Source organism: Mirounga leonina, unplaced genomic scaffold, assembly GCF_011800145.1.
Source record: "Mirounga leonina isolate KUSES-001 unplaced genomic scaffold, KU_Mleo_1.0 Mir_180, whole genome shotgun sequence".
Lineage (NCBI taxonomy): Eukaryota > Metazoa > Chordata > Mammalia > Carnivora > Phocidae > Mirounga > Mirounga leonina.
The window spans coordinates 18,046,705-18,062,460 of record NW_023270469.1 but is presented as its reverse complement, the minus strand read 5'-3'; the positions used below and the strand labels follow the sequence as shown (position 1 = coordinate 18,062,460).

The 15,756-nt window shown below is 50.2% G+C and overlaps 1 protein-coding gene across 3 annotated transcripts; it reads left to right on the top strand.

Annotated features, from left to right (window-relative positions):
* On the top strand, positions 1–15,617 carry NUTF2 (nuclear transport factor 2). 3 transcript variants are annotated; one of them, XM_035024949.1, is made up of 6 exons: positions 6–105; positions 6,890–7,058; positions 10,283–10,410; positions 12,177–12,248; positions 12,550–12,648; positions 15,107–15,617. In XM_035024949.1, exons 3-6 carry the CDS (start codon positions 10,312–10,314, stop codon positions 15,218–15,220), a joined length of 384 nt encoding a protein of 127 aa, XP_034880840.1. In that variant the 5' UTR covers positions 6–105; positions 6,890–7,058; positions 10,283–10,311; the 3' UTR covers positions 15,221–15,617. The 3 variants fall into 3 exon arrangements, with proteins under 3 accessions (XP_034880839.1, XP_034880840.1, XP_034880841.1); XM_035024948.1 differs by lacking the exon at positions 6,890–7,058 and having other exon boundaries at positions 1–105; XM_035024950.1 differs by lacking the exons at positions 6–105; positions 6,890–7,058 and adding an exon at positions 141–567.
* Positions 15,618–15,756: the final 139 nt, after the last annotated feature.

The window sequence follows — 15,756 nt, the reverse complement described above, 5'->3', positions numbered from 1 at the left end:
GAGTGCAACGGGGTGGCGAGGGAAGGCAGGGGGGAAGGGACAGTCGGTCGCAGACCGCGCTGGGTTGCCGCCGCCGCCGCTGCCGCCATCGTGCCAGCCCCTCGGGTGAGTGTCGGGGCTAGCGCGCCGGGGCGGGGGCTGGGCCGCTGGAGCCGCACTCTGGGCCGCCTGGAGCCTCCGCTGCCAGTCTCCGGGCGCCCCCGCAACACCGGCGGCCCGAAGCCGCGCGGGGACGGGGCCATGTGTCGCGCGCGGCTCCGCCTCCCGCCGGTCCTCTGAGGCGGCGGCCGGGGGGAACACAGAGAGACAGCCAGGCGCCTATCCGGCTATCGTGTCCATGGCGGGTGCACCGGACTGCGCGGCGGCCGGGCCTTTTTTTTCTCTGGTCCAGACCACCCGGATGGGGCTCTCCGGGCCCCGCCCCGTCTGGCCTAGCCCGGCCTGCCCGAGTCCCGCAAGCTCTGCAGGCAGGCTAGCGGGACGACCCCAGCCCCACGTCCTGCCACCCGCCAGCGAAGGATCCGGGGATGGGCAAGGCCACCCGGCTCGCTCCGGAGTCAGCATTGGGTAAGGGCGCTTTCCTGCCGCAGCCCGGGATTAGGACTCTCACCCGGTTCCCGACCATAGCCAGGCTAGGATGTAGGTGAACTCTCCCCTGCTTGTCTACCCGTTGGGAGTGCACAAAACCTAACTCCCACTCTGGAATTAATGCGTAGGTTCCTGCGTGGAGGGCAGGTCAGGGAATCTGGGGCGGGAGGGGGTTCCACATGGGACTTCACCCCCCGCCAGCCTTGGAGGATAAGGCCTGATGTGATGAGCGGCTCCGGACTGGTAGGCTCAGACCCCGCCCTTCTATCGGGGAACCAGGCCCCAGCGGTGGGTGGGTTGGGCGGCCGAGTTAGTGGAGGAGGGGAGGAAGGAAGCCAAGGAGGTGAGGTTGGATGTGTGAGCCCCCAACACGTTATTAGAACTCCGGCGCAGCCTAATCCTCACATCTGCCCTTCCCAGAGTCATCCGCCCTCCTCCCACAGAGGAGAATGATTCCAGGAGAATGGTGGTGATAAGGTGAGGTTTAGTGGAGGGGAAAGTAGAATCCAGACCTGAGGACCATGAGCCCAGTGCCAAACGACAGACTGGATCTGAAGTCACATTGGTGGTGGGGCACATTTGGGCTGTGGGGCTCAGATTCAGACTCTTTGGGGCCCTTCTGAAGCCTGGGTGAGAGAGCTAAAGCTGAAAGCTGCAGACAGTCAAGACTTCTCTCACTTGCTTGCTCACTTCCGGAGTAACCTGTACAGGTTGGAGTAACCTGTGTACAGGCAAGATGCTGGTTGAGCCTTGGAAAACTGCCTTCAATGATGGCTCCAGCTACCCCTTTGAGTCCTGGGAGAGGAGGAGTATCTAGCCTTAGAGTAGTCTTCTGAGGGGCTTTGTAAAGGCATTTCTCATTGATTGATGATGTATTAAGGGACCAGTCCAGAGAGAACCTTGGGATTTGGGGAAGAAACAGCTTGTTGATTCCTTGATTCCTCTGACCCAGTACAGCTTCGGAGCCATAGTTCTTGCAAGGATTAAAGCAGCAGCTAAGTCTCTGCAGGCCTGGCCTCAGCAGCAAGCAAGTCTCCTAGGAAAGTTGAGTTAGGCCCATGATGCCAAAAGCCGCCACCCCTGGACTTTTTTTTTCCTTGAGTATTTCCCCAGGTGATGTTTTTCTGGTCATTGGAAGTTTTCCTTTTCCTGCTCTGTCTAGTCATTCTGTCTGATTGAGGAGGGCAGGCAAAGATCTGTCCAGATCTCCTAACCAGCACTTCCCTTCTCTCTGAACTCAAACCTCCTTGTCCACATCCTGGCCCGTAAGCACGTGGAAGTCAGGTTCATTCAGCAGGCTTAGAAGGGTCTGGTTTGCTGGTGGAGATAGGCAACAAGGAGGGACTGCCCACAGGACATACATAGGATCCCTGTGATGGAATCTCCTAGTGCTAGAAGCAGTTGTTTCAAGACCCTCTCTATATTGTCAGGATTGGTTCTGTCTAGGACACAGGTTTCAGTTGAGCTAGGCTTATATCTGTGGATTAGTTTGCACATTCCAAGGCTTTAGGTGACTTGATGATCATGGTTTCCTTCAAGGTCAAAAAGATACTGTTCCTTTTTGATACTGTTCCTTCACCACTGGCAGCGGTGTCAGGAGTAGGAGGAATTTTGGTCTCTCCCTCTCACTCCACCCCTAGAAGTTTTCTAGAACTTCTGTGTCTGGGCTTAGCTAGTCATTGATAGGCATCCTGACCCCCAGAAGTCCTTGACCTTTCTGGAACTTGGCAGGCCATCTGTATCTCAGAGATAAGAGGAGAATCCTGAGGTTCTTCAGAATCTGTCTGCACCTTCTATTCATGTAGGGCTGACTTGGAAGTGGGGTCTGGCATGGGACAGTCGAAATGTGGCTGCATAAGCATGGCAGGGTGTGGGGGTGCCTGGGTTCTCAAAAAGCTCAACACTAGGTCCTTTACTGACATGGAGTGTATTTCTCTCCAAGCTACATCTCACTTTATTCTGCTGTCTTAGCAGTTGGTGGGTTGGGGTGGCATGAATGGTTTAAGAATGACACAGAATTCTCAAATTTAAGAACTGGAAGGCACGGGGCTCCTGGGTGGCTCAGTCATTAAGTATCTGTCTTCGGCTCAGGTCATGATCCCAGGGTCCTGGGATCGAGCCCCGCATCGGGCTCTCTGCTCGTCGGGAAGCCTGCTTCTCCCTCTCCCACTCCCCCTGCTTGTGTTCCCTCTCTCACTGTATTTCTCTCTGTCAAATAAATAAATAAAATCTTAAAAAAAAAAAAAAAAAGAACTGGAAGGCACTTGTATAAAAAGTATTCTAGGATTCCCTTACTGGGGCATTAATATCTTGCTTGGATTTTTTTTTTTCTTTTCCTTTATCACCAGTGATTAGTATTATTCAGCAACCATTCTTTGGCCCTTTTTGTGTGTTAGGCTCTGGGCCGAGGCTGAAGGTAGAAGAATGAATCCTACCCAGTCCTGGCGCTGGGGAAAGGAGTAATGTTGTTATTATGTACTTAGGGCTGAGTTGAAGGGACCTAAAGGGGCTCTTGGCCCTGTGCAGAAGAGGGGGCTTTGCAATGATTAGAACACTGAAGAAGAAAGATTGTTAGTGAGCCTTTTAAAATCTTTTAAAAAAAGAAAAAAGGAAGTTGAGCAGAATTTCTAATGGGTTGGGGTTGAGTTGAACCTCATCATAGAGGATTTTTGCTTTTTCAATTTTTTTTTAGTTTAATTTTTTCTTTTTTTTTTTTTAAAGATTTTGTTTTGTTTTTATTTTTAAGATTTTATTTATTTATTTATTTGACAGAAAGAGAGAGAACAAGCAGGGGGAGCAGTGGAGGGAGAGGGAGAAGCAGGCTTCCCACTGAGCAGAGAGCCCCATGCGGGGCTCGATCCCAGGACCCTGAGATCATGACCTGAGCCGAAGACTGACACTTAACCGACTGAGCCACCTAGGCACCCCTAAAGGAATTCTTATATGTTAAAGTAGACTTACAGGATCCTGGGGGTTGGGCTAAGGTCGCCTTTTACCCTTATATGTTGCTGGTACCTATGTGCCAGCTCCCTAAGCCCCAAGACTAGAGAGGGGCCTACCCCGGAGGAGGAGAACCTCCCCCTCAAGAGGCGGATGTATTTGACTTGCCGGGGAACTCAGGGCTGCTTGCTTCAGTAAACTGGGGAAATTACGGAATGATTGTTTTTCAAAGCCTCTCATACTTCATCAGAGCCACTGGGTCTCACCAGGGCAGAGACTGCTGCCCCCTGGAGTGATGTCTGTGTATAGAGACATTGGTTCCACTGGCAGAGGTGATTTCAGACCTAGGCAAATGCAAGTTCTCACTAGTCTCTATGGTGTAGTCCTGCTTTGACCAGACGAGCATGCACTCAGGGGCTTTCTGTACTGAGAGGCATAGAACTTGCTGATTTCAGAGGGTAATAAAAGGCCTAGCCTCCATTCCTCACCATCTCATTTGTTACCGCTACACTTTCTGCTACTTGACATTGGCTCTCAGCTGTTCCAGTCCAGGCCATTTTAGTGGACATTTTAATGCTGGCTATGCCAGTGGCCTTGTGTCATCTTGAATTCTTTCTTTTTTTTTTTAAGATTTTATTTATTTATTTGACAGAGAGAGAGACAGCGAGAGAGGGAACACAAGCAGAGAAGTGGGAGAGGGAGAAGCAGGCTTCCCGCTGAGCAGGGAGCCCGATGCGGGGCTCGATCCCAGGATCCTGGGATCATGACCTGAGCCGAAGGCAGACGCTTAACAACTGAGCCACCCAGGCGCCCATCTTGAATTCTTTCTTAACCTCTTGGAATTTTGGTTTCCTCATCTAGAAAATGATGATAATCATACTAGCCTTACAGCTGTGAGGCTCAAATGAGAGAGCACATGTAACTGTTTGGCTTACAGAGAAGGCCAGTTCAGCACCCTGGGGACTCCATGTTCATCCCTTCATTCCTCTGCTCACCTCAGTCTTGGAGTGTCATGACAGTATTCGCCAGGCATGGTTATAGCAGACCATGGGGGTGGTCACTTAGGGGCTTCAGGCCCAACTGGGGAGCCAAGTCCATATATACCTGATCAGCAATTTCATAACCTGGGGTTCAGTTCATGGATGGGAGCTGTCTAGGACAGGGGCCCCAGAGATCTCTGAGTGACGTGGGAAAGGGAGGCTACTCATGGACTAAGTACAGAGCAGAAAGACCAGAATGCAGGTCTCAAGGTTCAACTTCTGAGCTAGCCAGGGCAGCCCCAAAGCTCTGGATCCCTCCTCCAGACAGAAGAGGAGGAAAAGGCCCTCAGGGTGCTGGGGGCATCTAGGCCTTAGGTCTGCCCCAGGAAAGGGTTCTGTCCCGGCCAGCCATTCAGGCACCAGACCTTGGCTGATTGCTCTCCAGACTTCAGGCAGGAGAGTGATGGACTAGGCTGTTGCCAGTCCTGTGTTGAGGCTGCTCCATGATGTGGTATCCTTGCAGGAGGCTGAGGTAACCACCTTTTTTCTAGTTCTTGACCTGGAGCTTCACTTAGGACCTGACTGACTCCTTGCTGCTGGGTCTTGCTTTATACTCTCAGTTGATTACCCCCAACATCCCCGTAATTACTGGTGAGGAGACAGGGTCAGAGGATCATACAGTGAGGGAGAGGAGGAGTAGGCTAGAGGTCAGACCTTGAGGGTCTGGTTGTGTGCCTGCTGTTGAGCCACAGCTGTCCCTCAGGTGACCAAAGCCTTGAAAATGAGAGAGGGGGTTGGGCCAAGCCCCACTTGCCACACCCTTAGACAGGTGACTGATGACAAAGGGTTGTTTCCTGATGAGTTGGACAGAAGGTGTAGGTGAAGGGGAAGTGGGTCACTTGGCCACTTAAATTCAGCAGGGTTTGTCCAGAATTCAGTCCTCCAAAGAAGAAGGGCTAAGCCAGGCACCATGGGAACAGGGCTGCCTAGGTCGGGGAGACAGATCATAAACAGATATGTTAAATGTGACTATTTCATGCAGTGATAAGTGCTAAGAAAACAAAACAAGATGGTGAAATGAGTAGCTGGGCAGTTATTTTAGACTGAGTGATCAGAGAAGGTGTCTGTGAGGAGGTGACATTTGAGCTGACACATATGTGACAAGGAGCCAGATACATGAAGATCCAGGGAGAATAGTGATCCGGGTAGAAGGATAAACAGTTGCAAAGCCCTTGGGTGAGAAGAGGCTCAGCATGTTCCAGAAACAGGGAAATACCCTGAGTGGCTGTAGAGGAGGGGGGAGAGGGGGTGGCAGGAGATGAGGTTGGACAGCCAGGAGGGCAGGTCACCCGGGGGCCTTGAAGGCCGGCTAAGTAGTTGAGACTGTCTGGAGAATAGAAAGGGAAGTCACTGGGAACATTTGAGGGCCATAGGGCATGTGAGGGTAATGGCCATGGTTGATGCTGATATCAAGGATCCCACTAGAAGCTCAGCAAATCTGCTAGCATTCCCTACAGGCCTTGGTGATGGGTGCTTGAGAAAAGACAAGCGTGGGTCTTTTTGTGTATCTGTCTGGAGTTTGTGACATCTTCTTCCCCATCACTCTCCTGCCCCCATCCCTGCCCCAGGCTTAGCTAGACCAGGATCTATCTCTGATTTGCTGAGATGGTAGAACTGAGCTGTGACTTTGCGGGTTTGGGAAAACTGTGAGATCATCCCCCATGAAAACGCCTATTGTTGGGTTTGGTGTGGAAATCTGCCTGGTCCCTTTGTTTGGAGGCAGAAGCCTTGGTTTAGTTCTGTCTTGCCCCTCTCTGACAGAGTCAAGGTTAGAGGTCAGGGCTTCAGCCTTACTTGCGCAGGAGCACTTCTCTCACTGGTGTGGTCTGCTCATTTTTATGTCTGATCTATTGTCTCTGGGGGGCTTGGCCCTGGAGTCCGCTAAACCTGGTTCCGTCTAGTTCCACCATCCATTAGGCTCATGGCCTTGCGTGAGTGAGCTAACCTTTCTGAGCTTCATTGTGCTGCAGTGTAATGTGGGAGTTGATTCACAGGGTATTAGGAGCAAATGCACATAGAGCTCTTAGCACATTTCTGTGTCTAATACGTACTAGTGAAAATTGACATGTTATCAGCTGGACGCTGCTATTTAAGTTTTGTCACTGGAAACACCCAGAATTTGAGGATAAAAATGAAATTTTTCTGTTGTCTAATGGGGTCTTCTGGGAAAGAAGTTTTAACCTGGGGTCTGTGGCTGAACCTCAGGGAGTGTGAACAACTCGAAATTATTCACAAGGCTGGGGTATCTCTACCTCCGTGCAAATTTATTGGGAGAGGGCCACAGTTTTTGAGACATTCTTAGAGGGTCTTTGCACCCACAGAGACCTAAAGGTCAGTGAAGGCTGATGCTCAGTGGGCGAGAGGTCATCAAGGTCATTTCTGCTCCTCGAGGAGCCTGGCCTCAGTCAGCCTGCGGACTGTTGGGGTGAAGCAGGAGATGGCGTGGTCAGCGGCCCTCTTGGAAGATCTGTAGGAGAAGCCGTCATGAAGGTCAGTCCCCAATCTGATGTGAGGCTGCTTCTGAGCCTTGGCATTTTTCTTTTCAGACTGTTCTTTCTGCAGTATATGTATTAGAAGCAAGGTCAGGGCTTGCTGGCCATCCTGGGGAGCATCCTCCCAGCCTGGCCCAGACCCCTTCCTGTGGTGCGTGGGGATGGGGGGGGGGTGGCGCTTTGCTCCCTGCTTCTTTTTCTGGATGCAGGAATGCTGCCTCCCAGCCATGAGTTGAAAGCATGTGGGAAATTTGGAGTCAGAAACTGTAAATCCTGTAGTTTGCTGAGCCACACTCTGTGTTGGGGGATTGGGGTCGGGTGGAGTGGGTGTGGCAAGAACCACACTGGAATCCTAGCCCAGAGCTACAGTGTTTAGGCAGAGGAGTAGGCCCTGGCACATGGGGTTGGGGTCAACATTTGAGTCTGGGAAGGAGGACCCAAATAGATGGAGCCTGAACAGTGAATTGAAGGAAGAGCAGGAACTGACCAGGCAAATGAGGGGAGGGAGGACATCCCAGCAAGGGGATTCATGGGGTGGGGGTGGGGCAAAAACCAGTGAGCAAGTGCTCAGCGAGTTCTGGTCTGTTTGTGTGTGGAGCTGGATGAAGGTAGGAGAAAGTGGTAGGGAGATAGGGACAGGTGTGGATGGCCACCTGTGGAGCTTCAGGGTTTAATCCAAAAGTGAGGCTGTTGTAGAGAAGGGACATGGCCAGCTTTGTTGTTTAGAGCTCAGGGACAAAGTTAGCAGGAAGAAAGCACTGACTTCGACCAGGGGACCCAGTATTAGCACTGATGTACTAGATGGCCTTGGGGCAAGACATATTGCTGAACCTCAGTTTTCCCACCTGTAAAGTGGGATGACAGTGGGGTCTGACCACATGGCTGTCATGATTACTACATGCAAATAAACAAAACAGGGTCAGGCAGGCCAGCCAAGTTGGTATTGGCTTCGGGGACCCTACTTGGAAACGGCCTCAAGCCACATAGTTTTGGAGGTTCCTTCTCACACTTTCTGGGAGCCCTGAGCAGTCTCATTCCTTAGGAAAGCTCACTTTGCCCTTCCCCGCCCCACTAGACCAGAGTACCCTTCTGTCCCTTTATCCCTCCACCCTCTATTTCTGCCAAGTAGTTTTCGTATTGGCAAGTTATCACACCTTAAGAACAATATTGAAGAAAGAAAAAACACCCCCACATTTCTTCTGCATCACTGTCCTACCACATGGCACCACTTTTGTCTTTGGATCAGCTTTTATTTAGCCTTTTTTCCTGTCACCCTTCATCTCCAGCTTCTTGGTTTCCTGCCCTTACCTCTTTTCATATGTCCAGACACTTGCTTATGCTTTTTCTTTCAAAAGGCATACTCTTTCTCCAAGACCTTCCCTGAGGGCTGCCCCACCTTGCTGAGGACAGAGGGAGAGATGGCCCTCATCCATTCCTCCAGCTTTCCCTTTGCCCCAGAGCTCTTGGGAGCTGAGTAGGACATCTTGGGGTAAGATATTGTAGGGCTGGGCCACAGTGAGTGAGCCAAACATAGTGAATACTAGGGTGGAAGGGGCCGAGATTTGAGATGGGGAGTGGGTATAGCCACAGCCTGATCCCTTGGAAATGTGACCAAGACAGCAGCTGAGACTAGCTGTTGATCCTATGCTTTTCCCACTTGTTGATTTGTTTCTTGGCAGAGTATAAACTGGAACACACCTTGTGTTCCTGTGTAGCAGGCGTGGCCGGGTCCAGGCTTTCTCTTCTACTTGTTTTAGACTTTATCCTGGACATTTCTTAGTCATCCCAGCACTGAGCTCCTATTTTTAGTGCTACTACCTCCTATGGGACCTAAAATAAAGCTGGCTCATCTTCCTGGCCCCTCATTGGCTGGAGTATTGGTCATAGGCTAAGAGATTGGCTGGATTGGGTAAGCCACTGCCCCCCTACACTATCCATCCCAGCTGGCTCCTCTGGCGTTGGGTGAGGTCATAGGGACTGGAGCAAACTAGCAGGTTCCCTTAGTGAGGCTTTATAACCACTGGCAACATCTGGGTCCCACCCCCTTACAGAGGAGGAAGCTGAGGCCCTTCTTAGGGTAGTGACTTACATCATATTCCACGACAGTTAATCGTTGTCTGCCAGGGTTGACACCTCTTAGGTTCAGAGTCCTGTTATCAGGAGATGGGGAGGTAGTCAGACCCAACTATAGAACAGCATAAAAGTCTGCTGTCATGGGATCCTTCAGTGAGATGTGGGCTTCCGGCGGGGGGGGAGGTGCTGGCTAACAGAGCCAGAGTGGCTCTCATCTGGGGCTCTAGTTTGCCAACTAGCACCCTCAGAGCTGTGATGTTTGTAGGTGTGAGGGGGTTTCCCTTCCCCCTCAGCAGAGGGGGGCAATCCCCTTCCAACAGGGGCAGTGCTGGGATGGGGGGTATGGAGAGATGACATATTTCCCCCTCACAGCCTCCATTTCCCCTCCCAACAACCCTCAGTATTACTCTCTGATCTTCTGAACTCATATCTGCAGCTCTGAAAGTGGGTAGGGGTAACCCTGTCAGTGAAGAAATGAAGAGATTTACCAGTGCTCAAAGAAGTAAACTGCTCCCAACACTAAAATGGAGGGTCACTTGCTGTTTTTTTGCAAGTGGGGCATTGAGGAACCATCTCCCCCTCTCTCACTTTGTCTTCCTCCACCTGCCAATACAGCCCTGGGGCAGTGTTGATGGGACTGAGGACTGCAATAGAAGACACTGCACACAGAGACATCTGTAGTTTCTGACCTGCAAAGTGGGAAGAATAGTAGTAACTCTGGCCTTGCAGGTTGTTGAGAGGATCAAATGAAAAGATGTGGGACAGTGCTGCGGTTAGCTCCTCCTTAAAAGCCTCACCCCCCGTTGAGCGTTGAAGGGCTTGCTCTGACTTTCCTTTGTCTTGGCTCTACCCTCAGCTCCCATCCTATGTGCTTCACATCCCTGGCACCCCTTTGTTTCATCATCCATAGCTCCTCAAAGGAGGGGCTGAGTTGGGTCCACCTCTGGGCTCCCTGCACTGGTCTGTGTTGGGAGGGGTCTCCTACCAGTTCCCCAGGGCCTCTCTATGTTCCATGGGAATACAGACCTCAGCAAAGGATTTCCTGCTCAAGGAGGACAGGAGGGGTAGGGGTCAGTGAAGAAACAGCACCTGACTACCTCCTGCTCCCTTGGCACCAACACTTCCCTCTCTGTCTTGCTCATCTTGCAGGTCTCAACGAGGCCGGGTGACGCTCCAGAATGGGAGACAAGCCAATTTGGGAGCAGATTGGATCCAGCTTCATTCAACATTATTATCAGTTATTTGATAACGACAGAACCCAACTAGGCGCAATTTATGTAAGTCTTCAGCTCTAGGGCCTGAATGGGACTCCAGGGGATCAATTCAGATATTGGGCTAGCCTGTCCAATTCACAAATTCTAGTAGCCCTCACTGGATTTGGCTCTACCCTTCTATCTGAGTTTCGGTCCATGGGACAGGGGGCCTGAAGCATAGCCCAACTACCTGGTCTACACATTCCCTTCTGTCATCTTCCGTAAGAGCAGCGATCCAGATATCCTTGGCAGGGTGTTCTGGGCTTGCCATCCCATGGTCTAGGGAGTGCCTCTGGTTCCAGATTGGGCAGTAGCAGGCAGATGCTAGGGCTCATTGTGCTCTCTGGAGGCAGCAGCTATGAGCATCATCACTGCAAAACTGAGCTCTTCGGGAGGCCCTAAGTCCAGCTTCCTTTTGGGGACCAAAAGGCCCTGAATGCTCATGGTAAATAAATGAGGTTAGCCCAGGGAGGCTGGTGTGTCTTTTTTTTTTTCCTTTTTAAGATTTTATTTATTTACTTGAGAGAGACAGCACGAGTTGAGGGGGGTGCAGAGGGAGAGTGAGAAGCAGACTCCTCACTGAGCAGGGAGCCCGACTCGGGGCTTGATCCCAGGACCCCGAGATTGTGACCTGAGCCGAAGGCAGACACTTGACCGACTGAGCCACCCAGGCGCCAGAGGGAGGCTGGTGTGTCTTTTAAGAAACCCTTCTAGGCAGGCATTGTTTGGTGTTATTTTAATGATGATCGTATACACCAAGAACTACTTGGTGTAGTAGTTGCCCCTATCTGTGTCATTTCATATAATCCTCAGCACATGTCCCCTTTAAAGATCAGGAAACGGGCATCAAGCCCCGCATTGGGCTCCCTGCTCAGCGGGGAGCCTGCTTCTCCCTCTCCCACTCCCCCTGCTTGTGTTCCCTCTCTCGCTGTGTCTCTCTCTGTCAAATAAATAAATAAAATCTTAAAAAAAAAAAAAAAAGAAGAAGTGTCTGCCTTCAGTTCAGGTCATGGTCTCAGAGTCCTGGGATCGAGCCCTGCATCAGGCTCCCTGCTCAGCGGGGAGTCTGCTTCTCCCTCTCCCTCTACCAGCGCCCCCCCACGCTTGTGCTCGAGCTCTCTCCCTTTCAAATAAATAAAATCTTCAAAAATAATAAATAAATAAAGGTCAGGAAACAGATTCAGGAAAATAAGTAACTTGCCAAATATTATAGCTGGTAAGCAGCAGAGGCACTTTTGAGTTCTGCCCATGAAAACTATGGCAGGGGAAATCTGGAGGGCAGGGGAGGAAGCTAGTGGGTTGCATGTTGATGGAAGGGAGGGTCCCAGACTAGGCCTTGGGAGGCCTTGTCATCTTCCATCCTTCCCTGACCCTATGGATGTCCCATGGGAATGGCCTTAGTAGAATTCGGCCTGAGCTCTAGAGATGGTGATGAATATAGGTTGTTTCCAAGTTATTTCTCATGGGCTTTTCTAGGACTGGTGCTGACTGACTACACAGCAGGATGACTTGGCTGAGTCTTGGCCACATATACCCTGCCTGGGGCTCAGGCATATCAGAGGCCATATAACTTCTTGAATAAAAACTGGGAAACAAACTTACTAAATACATTTGTATTTTGTTAGTGTTTCAGAGCCTGGGCTCTGGGAAGATAGAGTATAATTAAAAAGGTTGTTAATAGTGTAAAGTATGGAAGCTACCTTCAGTTCCCTTCTTTACAGATAAGGAAACTGAGGCTTAGACTCATTGTTTCCAAATAAGACCCTGACCCCATGTTTTCTGGTTTTCAGATTGACGCATCATGCCTTACGTGGGAAGGACAGCAGTTCCAGGGGAAAGCTGCCATTGTGGAGAAGTTGTCTGTAAGTAAGAGCCAGGGCCCTGCTGTCAGCAGCTACTTCCCTGCCCTGCTGGCTACAGCATACTACACACTGTTTCTTTCTTTTTTTTTTTTTAAGATTTAATTTATTTATTTGACAGAGAGAGACAGTGAGAGAGGGAACACAAGCAGGGGGAGTGGGAGAGGGAGAAGCAGGCTTCCCGCGGAGCAGGGAGCCTGATGCAGGGCTCGATCCCAGGACCCTGGGATCATGACCTGAGCCGAAGGCAGGCGCTTAACGACTGAGCTACCCAGGCGCCCACCACGCACTCTTTCTTTTGCAGAGCCTTCCGTTCCAGAAAATCCAGCACAGCATCACGGCACAGGACCATCAGCCCACGCCAGATAGCTGCATCATCAGCATGGTTGTGGGCCAGCTCAAGGTAACAGTACTGCTGCCTCATAACACTGGTGGTGGTAGGAAGGAGTGGGCAGGCAGAGGAGAGAGCCCTGCGCCCTTGCCTTCTCTGTGATTTGACCTGCTTATCAAGGGACACCCAAAGCATCTAGAGCTGTGTAATTCAATACAATAACCACTAGTCACATTTTTAAATTATATTTTAATTTAATTTAATTTAATTTAATCTTATTTTTTTTAAAGATTTTATTTATTTATTCATGAGAGACAGAGAGAGAGAGAAGCAGAGGGAGAGGCAGGCTCCCAAGGAGCAGGGAGCCCGATGCGGGACTCGATCCCAGGACCCTGGGATCATGACCTGAGCCGAAGGCAGACGCTTAACCATCTGAGCCACCCAGGCGCCCTAAATTATATTTTAATTTTAATGGTGATTTTTAAATTACATTAACATGAAATAAAGTTAAAATGGACTTTCTCTGTTGAACTAGCCATTTTTTAAGTGCTCATAGTCCTTGTGGCTGCCTATTGGACAGCGCAGACATAGAATTTTTTTTTTTTTTAAGATTATTTATTAGAGGGGCACCTGGGTGGCTCAGTTGTTGGGTGTCTGCTTTTGGCTCGGGTCATGATCCCAGGGTCCTGGGATCAAGCCCCGCATCGGGCTCCCTGCTTCTCCCACTCCCACTCCCTCTGCTTGTGTTCTCTCTCGCTGTGTCTCTCTCTGTCAAATAAATAAATAAATAAAATCTTAAAAAAAAAAAAGATTATTTGAGTGTGCGAGTGGGGGGAGGGGCAGAGGAAGGGAGAGAGAGAGAAAAAGAGAAAATCTTCAGAATGCTCCCCACTGAGCGCAGAGCCTGACATGGGCTCGATCTCACGACCCATGAGATCACGACCTGAGCAGAAATCATGAGTCGGACACTTAACCAACTGAGCCACCCAGGTGCCCCCAGACATAGACTATTCCTGTTGTTACAGAAAGTACTATTGGAGAGTACTGGTCTAGAGCCTTTCTGGAAAAGGGACAAGAGGTATAGGAGCAGGGTGGAGCTGTGGTGCCAAGCTACTGGGCCTTTGCACTGCCCTGAGGTGTAAGTGGGCTTTCTGTAGACAGCTGGACCCAGAGGGGCCCGCTGGGTGCTGAGTTGCAGTCACCTGCTGGAGTCCATGCTGCCACTCCCTGAGCTGGCTGCTGGCTCCTCCACCTGCTGAGCAAAGCAGATTCCTGGAACTCCTGCTTCTCTTTGCACTTTCCTTTCTTTTTCTCAAGACCTGTCCTCTTCAAAGCCTTTAGCTCTTCAGTCCCCCAAGAACTCTCCCAGGAACTCGTACCCATTGTGCTCCAGCAGACTGAAGCCAGATTCTTAGTTTCTAAAAAGCCTCTCCTCCTTCCTAAAGCAGGACAAATTGGTTGTCCCTTGACCAGGTCCCAGTCTCCTGGGCTTGTGTCACCGTGGGGCTCTGAAGGTCTGTATGCCTTCTCCCTAGGCTAGGTGGGGCCTTCTGAGTCAAATACAAGGACAGAGAGAGGGAGCCTCTAGGCCTCTGCCATGGACCCATGGACCCAGAGGGACCTACCTTCTGGCCTGCACTTTGCTGTCAGTTTTTCCTGCCTGCCCAACATACCCTGCCCAGAGTTTGTGCTCAAATAGGCCCTTTTGGGTGAAGAGGTCTCTCCAGGGGGCTCAGTGCCCACTTTCCAGGCTAGGGTCAGTATTCCTTGCCCATTCCTACGTGGCTTCAGGTTCATTCTGGTGTTCCTGTCCAACTCAGAACCCCAAAAGACTGATTTGCCTTCTTGCTGATGATAACTCCCAGAAAACCCAGCAGTGTTAGAGACCGAGGTGGTTAACTGGGCTTCTACCCTAACTAGGCTTTATCCTGGTCTTCTGCAGTTTGGCTGAAGGTGTTTTGCCTTTCTTTTCTCGTTGCAATTGTTGTATATATGACATGACAGGAAACATCACCTGGTGGCATTGCTTCGTTTTTGCTCTGTAGAGCTGTGATTACAGTGTGAACTTAGTTTTGAGGATTTTCTCACCTACCTGGTCACAGTTAGTATTAGCTGCAGTTTCTCCTAATTGGACTAACTGGCATAGTAATCAGACAGATGCTAAGACTGTTTAGTTTTTAGGTACTATAAGTTACGTGGTGAGCACTGCAGAAGTCTTTCAAATTGATCACCGTGCCTAGAGACATGAGCTCAGAGCAGGTCCTTTCTCTGCTCTGTTGCAGTAGCTAACTGGTGACTTACTCGGCAGTTTAAGTGCATGCAGCAGTGTGAGCTGCCATCCATAGCCCCTGTGTGCCCAGTATGTTGTATCAATTCACATTCACAAGTATCCCTTGGCTATACTGGAATTTAAGTCCAAGACAGTAGGGTCTGATCCCAAAGTCAGCATTCTTTTGTCCTGTTCCCCTACCACTGAACTACCTTCCTGTTCTTTGGCCCACTAACTGAATCATTTTCTTTCTCCTCACAGGCTGATGAAGACCCCATCATGGGGTTCCACCAGATGTTCCTATTAAAGAACATCAACGATGCTTGGGTTTGCACCAATGACATGTTCAGGCTTGCCCTGCACAACTTTGGCTGACCTCCTCCCAGCCAGGCACTCATGCTGTTTCCTCCTCCCTCCTCTTCCTGATACTATTCACACTCCTCCAGATGCCCCAAATATCATACACAAACGAGCAGGGCCGCGGCGGGAGCGGGCGCAGTGCGCTGCTACCGAGGTATTGTGCATGATGTTTGGACGCTAGACTAGTTGCATCTGACAGGAGAAGTTTGTGTTGTACCAGCGCATGCCTTGGAAAGACTTAAGTAATGCAAAAGGTTGTCTTTTTTTTTTTTTTTTTTTTTTAATCTACTGACAAGTTGCTCTAGTAACCCAAAGAAGTGAAGGAGAAAGCAGCTGCCTCACCGCCCAGATATTGATTTGTTCGGATGTTCAATGCCTCATGATACAATAAAACCACAAAATTTTCTTAACAGTTTAAATTGTTTTAATTAGTTTAATAGTTGGCTGGGCATCAGTAATCACCCTGCCCCATTGGCTCTCTCATGTCTCACCTTCCCACCTCTACCCCAACTCAGCAATACCTGTTGCAAAGAGAAAACTGCTGAAGCAGC